The 14,386-nt window shown below is 50.2% G+C and overlaps 1 protein-coding gene across 1 annotated transcript; it reads right to left on the bottom strand.

Annotated features, from left to right (window-relative positions):
• Nucleotides 1-321: 321 nt before the first annotated feature.
• On the bottom strand, nt 322-7,059 carry STX4 (syntaxin 4). The gene is made up of 11 exons (XM_042922554.1): nt 6,698-7,059; nt 6,407-6,508; nt 6,195-6,294; nt 5,985-6,059; nt 5,398-5,468; nt 3,779-3,887; nt 3,630-3,706; nt 3,257-3,394; nt 1,903-2,013; nt 1,710-1,808; nt 322-1,614 (listed from the first exon to the last, which is right to left on the bottom strand). The coding sequence occupies exons 1-10, from the start codon at nt 6,725-6,727 to the stop codon at nt 1,728-1,730; spliced, it is 894 nt and encodes a 297-aa protein (XP_042778488.1). The 5' UTR covers nt 6,728-7,059; the 3' UTR covers nt 322-1,614; nt 1,710-1,727.
• Between the last annotated feature and the right edge of the window lie 7,327 nt (nt 7,060-14,386).

The raw sequence follows: 14,386 nt of genomic DNA on the forward strand, positions 1-14,386 counted from the left end.
TTCACTTCCCCAGGACGCCCAACAGGCCAATCCCGATGCGCTTTAGGAACAACATTTAGTTCCGCTGGCCAATCATTTTCAATTCCCACAAGGCCACGCCCCCTAGACTCAGAGCCAAGCTTACTCTTGGACTTGGACCTGGACCTGGCGCAGGCGCCTTGCAACAGCCGCGCCAGGGTCACTTGAGGGCCACCGGGAGGCGCTGCAGGCGGGAGCGCAGATGGATGGAGGCCGAGCAGGCAGGGATCATCGGGGCCTAACCCCCCCCCCCCCCCCCCGCCCCCGCCCCCCCCCCCCCACCCCGGTTCCTTCCCCCAGGCCAGGCCCAGGGGCGGAGAATGAGACTGCACCGAGGGACACACGTCCAGCCCTTCCATGACTCGTGTCACCCCAGCAACTACATGTGTGTAGCCGAAGCAAGCAGTACTGTGGCCAGAAGGGCTGGGCAAGGGCGGCTTGGAGCAGCAGCGTCATCAGCAGCAGGGACCTGTGGGATCGAAAAAGGGATGGGACAGGGCGGCTGGAACCCACCCCCCAGACCTTGGTTGGGGACAGGCACCGCCCCATTCCAACCAGGCTTCAGAGCCAGAAGCCAGCTTACCCACGAAACTAGGTGTCTGAGGACGGGTGCCATGCCCAGCTCCGGAAACTAGGCTTGGGATTCGGAACTCTTAGAGATTTAGAGCTGGGTCCTGGAGTTTAGGTGCCTCATAGAAACCAGGTGTCAGGCTCTTCTGTCTCTTCTACTGCTTTAGCCACATAACCACATAGAAACCAAGTGTGCTGATCTAGAGTCACCGGCTCTCTAAGCTGAACTCCTATGTCAAAGCCTATGCTTTTTTCTGGGCACAGGGCTGCTCCTTCTGCCTGGCAACCTTTCCCCTGCTTCTTCCTGTAACTGGCTCCTCCTCATTTAATGTTCCACTCAAATGCCGCTCCTTCTGAGACAAGCCTTTCCCTGTTCACTGTATGTGAAGCAACAGCTCAGATACACGGTGCTTACTCACAGTGCTTCTTCTTAACCTCAGGAATGCCCACCGATGCCCCACAATCTCACCTGTATCCCAGCGTGGCCTGGCCCAGCTTCACTGCTTTGGCATTAGGTATTCACAGTAGTCTTTCCCCAGGAACAATACTGAGCCAGATGTGGGTGTTACCCCCTCCCTGCCCCACCTGTTCCTATGGGATAGTAGGAGGGCAGTACCAGCTTGCTGTGGTCATAGCACCTGGAACAGTCTGATCTGAGTCTGCCTGGGCTGGGTCTAGCCCCAAGGATGGCCAGGAAAAGGGGAGGCTGGATACCTGGAGGTCCTGGGACAGCCCTTCCAGGAACACACATGCACAGGGGAGTCTCCAAGCTCTTTTTTTTTTTTTTTTTTAATTTCTTACAAAACCATGTGTTCCAGCCAAAGAGGACACTGCAGGCCCTCTCCCAGGCATTGCAGTTTGAGTGGGGAAGCCCCCATGAATGAGTGGCTGCCAACCCCAGAAGAACTGTCTGCCCTCTGCACAGGGCCAATGTGAGGAAGGGGGTCCAGCTGGAGGCTCTGTCCTGCCCTCCCCCCTCAGCTGCTGGGAGAGAAGGCAGACCTGGGTCCCTGGTGCTCTTAGTGCCTGCAAGGGAAGGAGGGAGAACAGGGTCTGAGGGGAGGAGGAAAGGCTGGGGCCCAGGATGAGGCAGGCCAGGGGGCAGGCCCACAATAGCTCACCAAGAACGTGCGATGTTCTCAAACCAATATGGAGACACCAATGATCACTGCCACAATGAGGACAGTGACAGACAGACAGATGGCGATCAAAACTTTTTTCTGTGGGAGAGGAGGAGTTCAGAGAAACTCACTCAGGAAGGAAGGGAAGGCCCCCCAGGGCCTGGGATGGGACGAGGGGGACAGGGAAGCTCACCTTCCGTGCCTTCTTCTGGTTCTCCAGGGCCATCTTGACATGCTCCTGCCCCCGTTCCACATAGTCTGCTGAGCTCAGGATGTTCTTCTCAATCCGGTTGATCATCTCCCCCTGCTCAGAAGAGAGGATGGTTCAGGCATGTGGGGATAACTGGGGGTAGAGGGCCCAGTAGCTCCTGTTTGCTCACCCTAGTTCAGGTGCCTGAAGGACATTTTCTGGCAGAAAACACTGCACTGACAAAGATGCGGGGGCAGGACCACATCTGACAAGAGTTCACACTCCTGAGGGTGGCTTCCAGGCCCCCTTTTATCATGTGGTCCCTCCTGCTCTGCTCCCTTACCCCGTAAAACCTTCATTTGCAGTGGTGGCTTGGAGCCAAGTGCCTTAAGAGGCTCACACCTTTTCACAGAGGGTGAACTTTTGTCCCCTTGTAAATCTGTCTGAATTTGCCCATTCTTCTAAGGCCTGCCTCTCAACCGCTGTGAACCCCTCCCCATCCCTGCCTCCTCATCCCGGCCAGCCTTCAGGTCCTGGTGCTCCTACTGAGTGAAATCCCTTCCCCATGACTCCCAGCTACACAAGGGCATTGGCTGCAGCACTAGTGAGTCAGCTCCTCCACGACAGCGCTGGAAGCTTACCTCACCCCACACAACCAGGGCCAGGAGAAGAACACTACCTCCCACCCCGACCTCATACAGATTTGAGGACAAAGGCCCACTGTGAGACAACTTTGACTAGAGCTGTTGAGGTATAAGGGTGGATTGTATTGGTGAAGGAGGAGGCAGGGTTGGGGCTATACCTGGGGTGGGCTAAACTGGTGGATAGGGTGAGATGCTGAATATAGAGGAGTGGCCACCTGGGTAACTGTGGAGGTAGAAGGAATTCTGGGGCATGGCTAAGGATGGAAGTAAGGGCCGGCCTGGGGGCATGCCCCAGCCTGGAGGAAGATAAAAACCTCAGGGAGAAAGGCTTAAGGGTGGAGATGGGCTGATAGTCACAGCTGGGGTTCTTCTCTTTATTATTTTTTTTTAATGTTTATCCATTTATTTTTGAGACAGAGAGAGAAAGAACACAAGTGGGGGAGGGGCGTGCGCGCGCGCGCGCGCGCGCGCACACACACACACACACACACACACACACACACACACACAGAATCTGAAGCACAGGCTCTGAGCTGTCAGCACAGAGCCTGATGCGGGACTTGAACTCCCGAACTATGAGATCATAACCCAAGGTGATGTCAGATGCTTAACTGACTGAGCCACCCAGGCGCCCCCACAGCTGGGGTTCTGACTGAACATGGTCTCACGTCCCGGGGCTAGGTCAAGCCCAGCCAGCTATCCTGGGTGCCCACCTGCACCTCCACTTCAGTAGCCAGAAAAGTGAAGATCTCATGAAGTTCACGGATACTGCGTTCAAGCTGCTGGATCTCACTGTGCCGGGCTGAGATCTCATTTAGGGCCTGTCGAGTCACTTGTGTGTCCTTCAGTATCTGGGGAGTGGACAGGAATGGACAGATGGGTCACAGGGAAATCAGCAGCAGGTGAGAAGTTCCTGTTGAGCTTTCAGGCAGCCCTTGGGATTAGAAGTGGGGCTAGGGCCCTGATGAGTGACTCCAGGCATGCTAATTCACTCCCCTCTGGGCCTCAGTATTCCCTCAATCAAAAAGGGCCAGGCCTCAGAGAAGATGGGAATCCCAGAAGAGGGAGCGGGCTGTGGCCACTCACATTGGATACAAACACCTCACTCTGCCCACTGTCCAGCATCTGCTCCAGCTCTTCGTCAGACACCATTCCAGCATTTGCTGCGAAGGAAAAGGCCAGGCTCAGAGCTGGGTCAGGTTACCTGACCCTGTGGGCCAGACACCACAACTCACTGATCTTCAGCTGCCTCCGAATCCGCTCCACATTCTTCTCCCGATATTCCGACTGCATCAAGTTGCACTTGTTGATGAGCTCCACGAATTGCTGGGACAGGACCCCATGCTAAGGATGGAGAATATAGGCTGGGCACCCCGGGAGGATTTGGCCTCAGCATCCCCACGGGTAGAGCGAGCAAACAGCATAAGTACAAGTGCCTGCCCCCTTAACCACCCTTCTCTCAAATTAAAAGCCAAAACCCTTACCAGGGCTTTTAAGGCCCTATATGACCTTCCCTTCCCCCATTTCCCCTCTGACCTTATCTTCCCAGCTGTTCCCTCACTCACTCCCTCCAACCACAGTGGGCTCTTTACCCTCTCCCACCAAAGCCACTTCTACCTCAGGCCTTTGCACTCACTGCTCCTTGGCCCTAGAATGTTTGTGCCCCACAGGAGCCTTTAAATCTGTGTTCCAGTATCACCTTCTGAACAAAGTTTCTTACCTTATTAAAACCAACCTGCTTTCTGCCAGCACTCTCAATCCCTTTTCTCCTCAATTTTTCCCTTAAGTATATTCTAAAATAGTGTACTGCTTTATTATGATGTTTGTCTCTCCCCACCAGAATGAGAGCTCCAGGAGGATAGGGATCTTTGGCTCACTGCTACATCTCAAACAGCTAGAAAAGAGTCTAGCACACAGTAGACACTCAATAAATACCTGTGAATGCTTGCTGAACACCAGCCTGACTGCTTAGACTAAAGGTGTGCTAGTATACCTGGAAGTCAGCCTATGGCCCAGACTTTACAGGTCCAGCTGGGCCCTCAGCCTCTCACACTAATGACCACCACAGGCTCCTCCTGAAATGTCCTCTCACCTTGTCCATCCCCCTGCTGTCTTCCATGTGCTTATTCCTTGGAGCTCCTTCCTCAGAAACATACCTGCTCTCCAACCTTCAGCTGCACCCTTGCAAGATGCCCAAACCACTCTATCTTCAATCTGGGGTCCGTGCTGAGCTCTGGGCCCACCTACTCCAACTCTGACCTCCAGGAACTCCAAACCACTCCTCATTGGGTACCCAGAGGGAGGCAGCTAGGTCACCTCAAATCTTAGGAGTTAATAAGATATTGATTCAGCGACTTTCCCCTTCCAGGGAAGTTCCTCTTCCTGACTTCTTGAATTCTGTCCATGGGGCAGAGGATGTCCCATGTGACAGGGATATCCTCTGCCCCATGGACAGGAAACCTCCCACTCATTTATGACTATATCCTCTTCTTCCCTGGGCAGGGATATTAGCTACCAAACCCTACCTGAATAATGTCTTTGCCACCTATTCAAGTTTGATTCCCCATCTTGGTTTCTAGAAAGCATGGCTTCTGCAGCCAACATGTCCTTGGGCATGATCTGGGGACCCTGAAACTTGAATGGAGAAGGCAGAGCAGGATATTAGACAGATTGGGAGTCAGGAGACCTTGGGTCTTGACCTTGGGTGAGTTTTTTCTTTCTCTCAGTCTCAGTTTCCCCATTTGAAAGTCATCAGGTTGAACTTGATGATCTCTAAGGGTCCTTCCTTATTTCTGCCACCTAATGATCTAGGAACACTTGCAAAATGTCTGAGCTCTGGGAATAACAAACCTACCTGGGTTTTTTTCATCCTTGTGTTGACTGAGTTATAATTCTCATCAGCTTCCTCCTTTTGGGGCTCTATGGCTGTGGGAAGACACAGGGTATTGGTTGGGAAGGGGGTTTGACCTGTAGCTTCGGAAAATCATGTGGGGACCAGGACACAGGGCCAGGACCATACCCCATCCATACAACAGAAAGGTGCTTATCTCTACAAGATTCTTTTGGGAATTATAATTTATCATAAATGACTAATTCTGAGCCTCTGATGGGAGAAAGTATATTTTTCTTCACAATACATCAGAGAATTCCCACAGGTATGCAGAGGCCTCTTGACAAACTCCCATCTGCCTGTCCAAAGAGTGCACATTGGGCAGCAAGAATGGTAGGAGTAAGTGGTTTCCTTATAAATAAAGGAGCTCAAGAGGCAGGCATGTGCTGTGGAAAGTACTATGGACTGGAAGCCAAGAGACAAAGATTCTAGGCCTAGGCCTGCTGTGTGACCTGGATACATCACTGGCCTCTCTGGGCCACATACTCCCCAGATATACCAGGAGCTGGGCAGGACCACAGGGAAGGATGTCTGAGGTCTTAGGAGCTCACCCTTCAGCTGCGCTCGGATCTCCCTCCCCAGCTGTTTGATCTCATCACGCAGGTTCTGCAGGTCCTGCTTCATACCTGAACAAGAGAAAGCCATGACTCCCAAACAGTAGCCCCCATCTCAACAAACCTCCCTAGCCACCACCTGCATCATACTACAATCCCCACAATCCCTCCGGCTGAACATGCGTTGGCGCTTCGGGTTTCACTCACTCTCCTCGGGAAGGGGCGTGGCCAGGATGGTGACCTGCTGCTTCTCCAACTCTCGGACTTTATTCTCCAGCTTGACAATAGTCTGTCGAATTGTCCGGACCTGGGGAAGGTGACCAAGAGTGCTGAAGGAGATACGGGGGTACTCCAGACTGCGCTGCTCCTCGGGTCATCCAGCCCCCTCGTGAAGACAGGCCGAGACCCCAGCCTCTTACCTTTTGGAAGAACTCATCGTCCGGGCTCCCCAGCCGTGCGGTGCCCGGGTGTACCACCAGCGCGACCCGCTCCTTGTCCTCATCGTCCGAACTGTCATCCCCCTGCCAGGGCCGGGGTTGCTGGCATCACTTCCCTGCTGTTGCTCTCTCCCCGCAGGACTCACGGACTTCCGGGTCTTTCCTTTCCTAGCCCTCAGCCACCCCTCCCTACCCCTAAGACCAGGAGTCCTGTATTCCAGCCAGACCCCATCCCGTCCGCCCGTCCCCAACTCTGCAGCCCCTACTTCTCACCTGCCTCAGTTCGTGGGTCCTGTCGCGCATGGCGGCCCGAGCTCCCTTCCCCGGCACGGGAGACCCGAGGGCCTCAAGACTAAGTTTGGAACTCCCGTACCCCACTCACACTCTGACACTGACACTCCCCTCCGCCCTCACCCTGCGGATCCCCAAGCTCCCCACGAGCCACCAGAGGCTCTGTGCCAGGTACCATCCACAGTCAATGCGAAGAAGCCGACCTTGGGTACCCCCAAGATTCCACAGGTTGGAATTCCCTTTTCTTTCCCCCCTCCCGCTCCCTTAGCCTCGGCCCCGCCCCTCTGGGATGATCGGGGCATGCGCGTGGGGTCGCGTCTCTTCCTCGCCAGAGGGAGAGGCGGAGGTCGGAAGCTGTAGCGCCCCGAACGGAAGCAAAGCTGCCCGGACGTGAGAACCCGCCCCCTTTGCCGGAACCGTCGTATCTTCCAACGGAAATCTAGTTGCCAAACCGGGTGGGAATGCGTCATTGGTACGTAATCTGAGAGGCCCTGCATCTCACATCACGCCATGGTGCCCCTCCCCCCCCCCCCGCGTCACATGACCGGCTCGGTCCCACCCTCGAAGGCCACAGAACGTGACGCTTTGGTTGTCACGTGTCTCGGCGCTGTAGACTCCCATCTCTGGAATACCCTTCCTCCCTACGAAGTCCTCGGCACCCCGGCGCCCAAACTACGCCCCTCCAGCCCCCACGAGGCGGGGAGGGGTCTGCTGACTATCCTCAGAGACCCTTTGAGGCAGTGGGTGGTAGGACCCTTGCTGAATTCTTTCTTTTGCGCCTAGGGGCGTGGGCAGAGAACTTAAAATTCGGAGCTGTTAGCATCATGGGACCTTGAAATTCAGGAAATAATAAGATCCAGCGTCAGAGAATTGCAGAGTTTTGTAGACAGAGAATCTGGGGGTGGAAAGTGACCTCACCCAAGACAGAAATCTCCCGCATGCTCCTGGCTCAGCCTCACAGGTGGGCGGCTGGCGCCCTGCTTGAACACTGCAGTTCCGCTGCACTCACCACCTTCCGAGCATGAGACCATTTCAGGGCAACTAAAGCTGAGAAAAGTGTCTGTATTATATTGAGCAGTCTGCCACTTACATCTCTCTCATCAGGGTCTACCCTCTGAAGCCCACAAAAAAATCTGCACTCATTCCACATTATAGTGGACTGTGAGCTCTTGAGGTCAGGGCATGACAGTCTTGTTCGTACGTGAATCTCCAGTGCCTAGTTCAGTATGGGCCCTCAGTAAATATCTGTGGACAGACCTTTAGCCTTTCATGTACCTAAAGATAAAGCTGGTGGTTCTTGTGTTTCAGACTTTAGCCTCTCATGATGACACTTACCTAACCCTCTAGACGGTATTCATGCAATGCATATTTACTGGGCACTTATGGGCCAGAGACTGTTCTAGGGGCTGGAGATAAATCAGGGTCTAACAGACAAAAATCCTTTCACTTGTGGACCTTACATTATGTAGGAGTCGTCCCCAGGGCTATTCAGTGAGTCTCAGCATAGCCAGAATAAAAGGCAGGTCTCCTGGATTCCAGGGCTCTTTACAGGGAATTTAATCTTTTTAACGTTTATTTTTGAGAGAGAGTGTGAGGGGGAGAGGGACAGAGAGAGAGGGAGGCACAGGATCGGAAGCAGGCTCCAGGCTCTGAGCTGTCAGCACAGAGCCCGACACGGGGCTCGAACTCGTGAACCATGAGATCATGACCTGAGCTGAAGTCAGACCTCAACCGACTGAGCCACCCAGGTGCCCCTCTTTACAGGCAATTGACATGAAGGTTCAAGCAAAGGAAGAATGACCTCTCTCTAGTATGCCCTGGTAAGGAAATCTAGAGTCCTGTGACCGAGTTGTGTGAAGTTCTGGAAAGTCACTTCTTGTCTCTGGGCTTCAGTCTCCCATCTGTACAATGGGTGGCATAGAGGGATGGGGAGATAATCTCTATGGGTATTCCCTGCTCTAAAGTTCATTGATTATGAGGTTGGAAACTGTAAAATACGGTCTGATTCTACTGGAAGGGCTTTGATCCTTCTCTTTCCTTCAGAACCCAGCTCACCTGGGGCTGGGAATGAAGGCGTGAAGATGGTGCTGCACTAATCAACTGACAGGAGGAATGAAGCATTGGAGAATTTTTCAGGAGGCCAAGCCTTGTCCCATGAGGTCCCCTGGAGATCATGAGGAAGGATTTCTCCACTCTTAGGTCTTCTGTGTCAGCCTCTGCCTCCCTTCCCTCCCCTTCCTTTCTCTTCTCTTCTCTTCTCTTCTCTTCTCTTCTCTTCTCTTCTCTTCTCTCTCTCTCTCAGTGCGACAGTGGAAGGGCTTTTGGACACCTGACTCCTAGTCCTGCATGTGATCTGGGATAACTCATTGCTCCTCTCTGGGACTTAATTTCTCCATTTGACAACTTGGTCTGGTAATTTTTGTCTTGCCTAAGGTAAGAATTGAACAGTTAGAAAGACTTAGGTTAGAAAGACTATGGAGGGGTCTTGTGAACTGTTGAGAGTTGCCCCTTTGTGGGGTTTTATTTTTTTAAGTTTATTTATGTATTTTGAGAGAGAGAGAGAGAGCAGGGGATGAACAGAGAGAGAAAGAATCCCAAGCAGGTTCCACACTGTCAGCATGGAGCCTGATGTAGGGCTCAAACTCATGAACTGTGAGATCATGACCTGAGCTGAAATCAAGAATCAGACGCTTAGGCCGCCTGGGTGGCTCAGTCGGTTAAGCATCCGACTTCGGCGCAGGTCATGATCTCACTGTCCGTGAGTTTGAGCCCCGCGTCGGGTTCTGTGCTGACAGCTCAGAGCCTGGAGCCTGTTTCAGATTCTGTGTCTCCCTCTCTCTCTGCCCCTCCCCACTCATGCTCTGTCTCTCTCTCTCTCAATAATAAATAAACACTAAAAAATTGAAAAAAAAAAAAGAACCAGACGCTTAACCAACTGAGCCACCCAGGTGCCCCTCCTCTGTGGGCTTTTATGACCACAGGTTCCAGCTCTTTCTAGGACCACCGGTCCCACCTGTCTGTTTGTTAGCCTCTTGATGGTTTGCCTTCTTGGTTCCTGCTGTGATCTGTAATTGTTGGTGCCTTTGTTAAACTTCCCAGGATTGTGATACTCATTATTTTATTTGTGGTCTCTGGGTGGGATCACAGGGCTTTGGAATGGTGACTTAAGGTCACAGGAGGCTGGGATCGGAGCCTCATGGAGTGGAATGTGGAGGGGGTGGGGAGCAGGGGCCATATAGGGAAAATAGCTCTGGGGTTGGAACTCTCTAAAGCTGAGCCTTTATCTCTATTTCATGGTTTTTGGGTTATTCCTTCTGGGCCCTCTGAACAGTCTTTTTTGTTTTGTTTATTTATTTTTGAGAGACAAGAGAGAGAGCATGAGCAGATGAGGGGCAGAGAAAGAGGGAGACACAGAATCTGACTCAGGCTCCAGGCTCTGAGCTGTCAGCACAGAGCCCGACATGGGGCTCGAACTCACGGACCACGAGATCATGACCTGAGCTGAAGTCAGATGCTTAACCGACTGAGCCACCCAGGGGCCCCTGAACAGTCTTGAAGTGTGTGTTAAGTATATGGGGTCTTAGCTGTATAGGTATTAGGGATGTGTGTGTTCCTTCCAGTCTGTGTGAAGGTCAGTCCCTGCCCGGTCCTGAGGCGTGGCAGACTGTCCTGTCCCCTCCACCGGCAGGTCCATCCTACCAACATCCTACCTACACTGAAGCCAGATGACCTGGGCTGGAATCCCAGCTCATTCACCTACTGTACAACGCTCTAAGACAAGTTACATAACCCTGCTATGCCTCAGTTCCCTCACTTGAAAAATGGAAACGATAACAGTACCAACCTCATAGGACTGCCAAAAGGATTAAATGAGATGATATATGAAAAGTGAATAGAACAGGGCCTTGTATGGAATAAGTGCTATATAAATGCTTGCTGCTATTATATGACAGTGATGATGATGATTGTTACCTTGAGGGGGTCAGCAGCCCCAGTGTCTCTGCCGGGGATTCCACTCTGCTGCTCTTCCAGGGTATCCTCCTGCTTTCCATCTCCTGCACCCACTCTGCATCAGGTACTAGGCTAGCAGCCTTACCAGCTTCTGCACATCTCTCATGTCTCCACTTGGCTCTGACATACCATATTTCATTTGATATTATTTACATTGTTTCCATTTATTCTATATATTGTCTGTCTTCACCCCTCCTCTCCATCTACCAGAATGTAAGCTCCATGAGGGCAAGGATTTTCACCTGCTGTATTCATTCACTCCTGTGTCCCCAGCACCTACAACAGTGCCTGGCATGTGGTACCTGGTCAAGGAATATTCATGAATGAATGAAATTATTATTTTTAATGTAATATTTATATACCATTTACTATGTGCCAGGCACCAATATAAGCACTTTGTAAACATTAACTCAATCTTCATAGCAGTTCTATGAGATAGGTAACTGTTATTGTCCTCATTTTACAGAGGAGGAAACTGAGACAAAGAGGTATTAGGTGCCCAGGGTCGCGCACTAGCGCATGAGAGAGTCAAGATTTGAAGCCAGAGAGTGGAGGTCTAGGTTCTGGGCTCTTATCCACTCCACTATGATCCAAGGAAGATCCGCATCCAAGATGCGGGCCAGGGGAGGCTCCTTGGGTTCCATCTACCTTTGGGAACTTGCTGCCACCTATGGATGCCCTGTTTTAGATCATCTGTAGGGAGAAGGGGGCTGACTTTGCCTGCAAGACTGAGCCTTCTCCACTCCTCTGTCACAGGGTCTCTCTTCCACACCTGCTGGGTGGGGCTGACTGCTGGGGAGGTTATTTGTCCTCTTCCATCTCCCTGTTTGCTGTGTCCCCAGGAGCCAAAGATATCCATGCCTGTTTCACATAAAGGGCTTCTGTTTATCCTACCAATGTCTCTGAGGCTGTTTTTGTGCCAAGGCCCCCAGAGATGAAGCCCCCACGGCTCTCTCTTCATGAGTGTGTTTGTGGCCTGACCTTGACCACTCCCTAGAGTTCCATCTGAGAACCTCTCTTCAGACGCTACACACACTCTTGTGGCTTTAACTGGCATGGATATGCTGGCTCCCAGATCCATGTCTCCAGCCCCAAATTTTCTCCTGAGCGCCAGATCTCTGAATCCACTTCTAGAGGCCCCCTCCAGAACATCCCCTCCTGGATTTAAGGAACATAGCTACCTTAAATCCAACGTGTTCCAAACAGGATGCATTGTCTCCCCTTGGAAATCTCCTAAACTAGCTTCTATTCCTCCTGTTTCCTCTCCTTGTGGGTTACACATGGTCACGTGTGCCATAACCCTCGTCTTGAACTTCATTCTAAAAGTGATGGATCACACAATTTGTCAGGATAAGCTCCCTAAAAATACTAGAAGAAAATACGGGCAAAATCCTTTATAACTCTAGGAGTGAGGAAGGCCTTTCCAACTCCAACTCAAAATTTAGAAGATATAAATATTAATACATTTGTTTACATGGAAAAAATTCTTCATGGCAAAAAAAAAAAACCACATCAAAGCAAAATCAAAAGACAATAAACTAGGAAAAGTATTTGTAATTCTTATCATATACAACAGGTAACATATTTTTTCTCTCTACTGTTTAAAGAGCTTCCACATGTTGATAAGAAAGCCCAACAGTTCAATAAAAAAATGGTCAAAGAACATGACAGATCACAAAAAAGAAAATACATAAGGCCTTAAACACATGCAGATGTTTAACTTCACACGTAATGAGGGAAATGAAAAGACAATGAAATACCATTTTGTTCTTTTATTGCATTAGCAATAACCCATATGTCTGACCAAAAAAACCAAAAACCAAAACAAAACCCACAAAAACCAACAAAAAACACTCTTTTGGCAAGACCATGAGGAAACAGGGACTTTCACCCATTGTTGGTAGGAATGAAAAATGATACAACCCAGACAATACTTATCAAAATTATAAATGTACATACACTTTGAACCAGCATTCTCACTTTTGAAAATCTATCTGAAAATCTACCTGTATCAGTCAGCTATTGCTTCTGAAGAAATCACCTTAATATTTACTGGCATGAAACAACAACGATTTATTGTTTCTCCAGATTCTAAGCATGGTCAGGTGGTTTTTCTGCTGATCTTACCTTAGATTACTCAAGTGGTGGCAGTCAGATGACACCGCAGCTGGGGCTGGATGGCCTGTGATGGCTGTCACACTAGTCTGAGACCTTAGCTCTGATGGCTCAGTCAGCTGGGATGGCTGAGCCACTCTCTCCTTGTGGTACTTCACCCTGAGTGTGTGTGTGTGTGTGTGTGTGTGTGTGTGTGTGTGTGTGTGTGTGTGTTCTAAGTAAGTTCTACACCCAACATACAGCCTAAACTCACAACCCCGAGATCAAGAGTTGCATGTTCTACTGACTGAGCCAACCAGGTGCCCCCATCTTGAGCTTCTTCATAGCATAGTGTCCTCATTGTTCCAAAAGGGTGGGAATAGAAGCTTCAGAGTCTCTTGAGGCCCAGTTCAGAAGTTGTGCAACATTGTGGCATATCCAGTTAGTCCAAGCAAGTCACAAGTCCATGCCAGCTGCAAAGGGGGGAGAAATGGAATTTTATTTCACTATATCTACCATGTATGAAATGACATATACGTCAGTGTTATTCATTGGATATTGTTTGCAGGTTTGTCCATCAGTGGGTAAGCAGCTGTCAAAAAGGATGAGGATGCTCCTTATATTAATCAGATATCAAGGTGTAGAATGAGGATATCATGCTAACGTGGTATAAGAAAAAAATGTGTGTGTGCATGTATGTGTGTGTGTATGTGTGTGTTTACTTATATCCTCAGAGAAATCCTGGAAAGTTACATAAGAAACTAATAAAAGTTGTTCTCTACGGATGTTTCTTGAGAACAAGGTGGTAAGCACCAATGTCAAGAGTAAGAATTTTCACTGTAAACCTTCTATATTATTTAGATTTTTTGAACCATATGGAAGTATTACCTATTTTAAATAATTGTATCAAAGAAAGAAGGTACCTTTGAATAATTTCAAACGAAGGAATATATCTGTCTTAGCTTGCGCTGATCTAACAAAACACCATAGACTGGCCAGCTTAAACAATAGACATTTATTTCTCACATTTCTGGAGGCTGGAAGTGCAAGATCAAGGTGCCAGCAGATTTGGTGCTCGGTGAGGGGTCTCTTCCTGCCTCTCTGCATCTTCAGCATGGAAGAAAGAGGAAGCTCTGGTGTCTCTTCCTTTTCTTAAAAGGGCGCTAATCCGATCAGGGTCTCTACCCTTGTGACCTTATCTGAACCTAATTACCTCCCAAAGGCCCCACCTCCTGATACCATTACAGTGGAGGTTATGGCTTCAACAAATGAACGCGGGGTGGGGGGGGGGGATGTAGACATTCAGCCCATAACAGAATACTCTGATCAAACTTTCATTTTACAAGGGTCCTGCTGGTGGCCACCACAGATGGCTGTGCCTGTGGGCACTATGGGAGCTATCACATGAGAGAGGCACCAACCACATCGTAGATATCAATGTTTATTACAGTTGTCTGACAGATGGAAGTAGAGTGTCATGAGGAAGGCAAACCTGTTTCTATTTGCACACAGGTGCAGTAAGGGTTGGCAATAGTCCTGGTTATGTGAAGGTTGATTGGGAAATCA

The sequence above is a fragment of the Panthera leo genome, chromosome E3, assembly GCF_018350215.1.
Source record: "Panthera leo isolate Ple1 chromosome E3, P.leo_Ple1_pat1.1, whole genome shotgun sequence".
NCBI lineage: Eukaryota > Metazoa > Chordata > Mammalia > Carnivora > Felidae > Panthera > Panthera leo.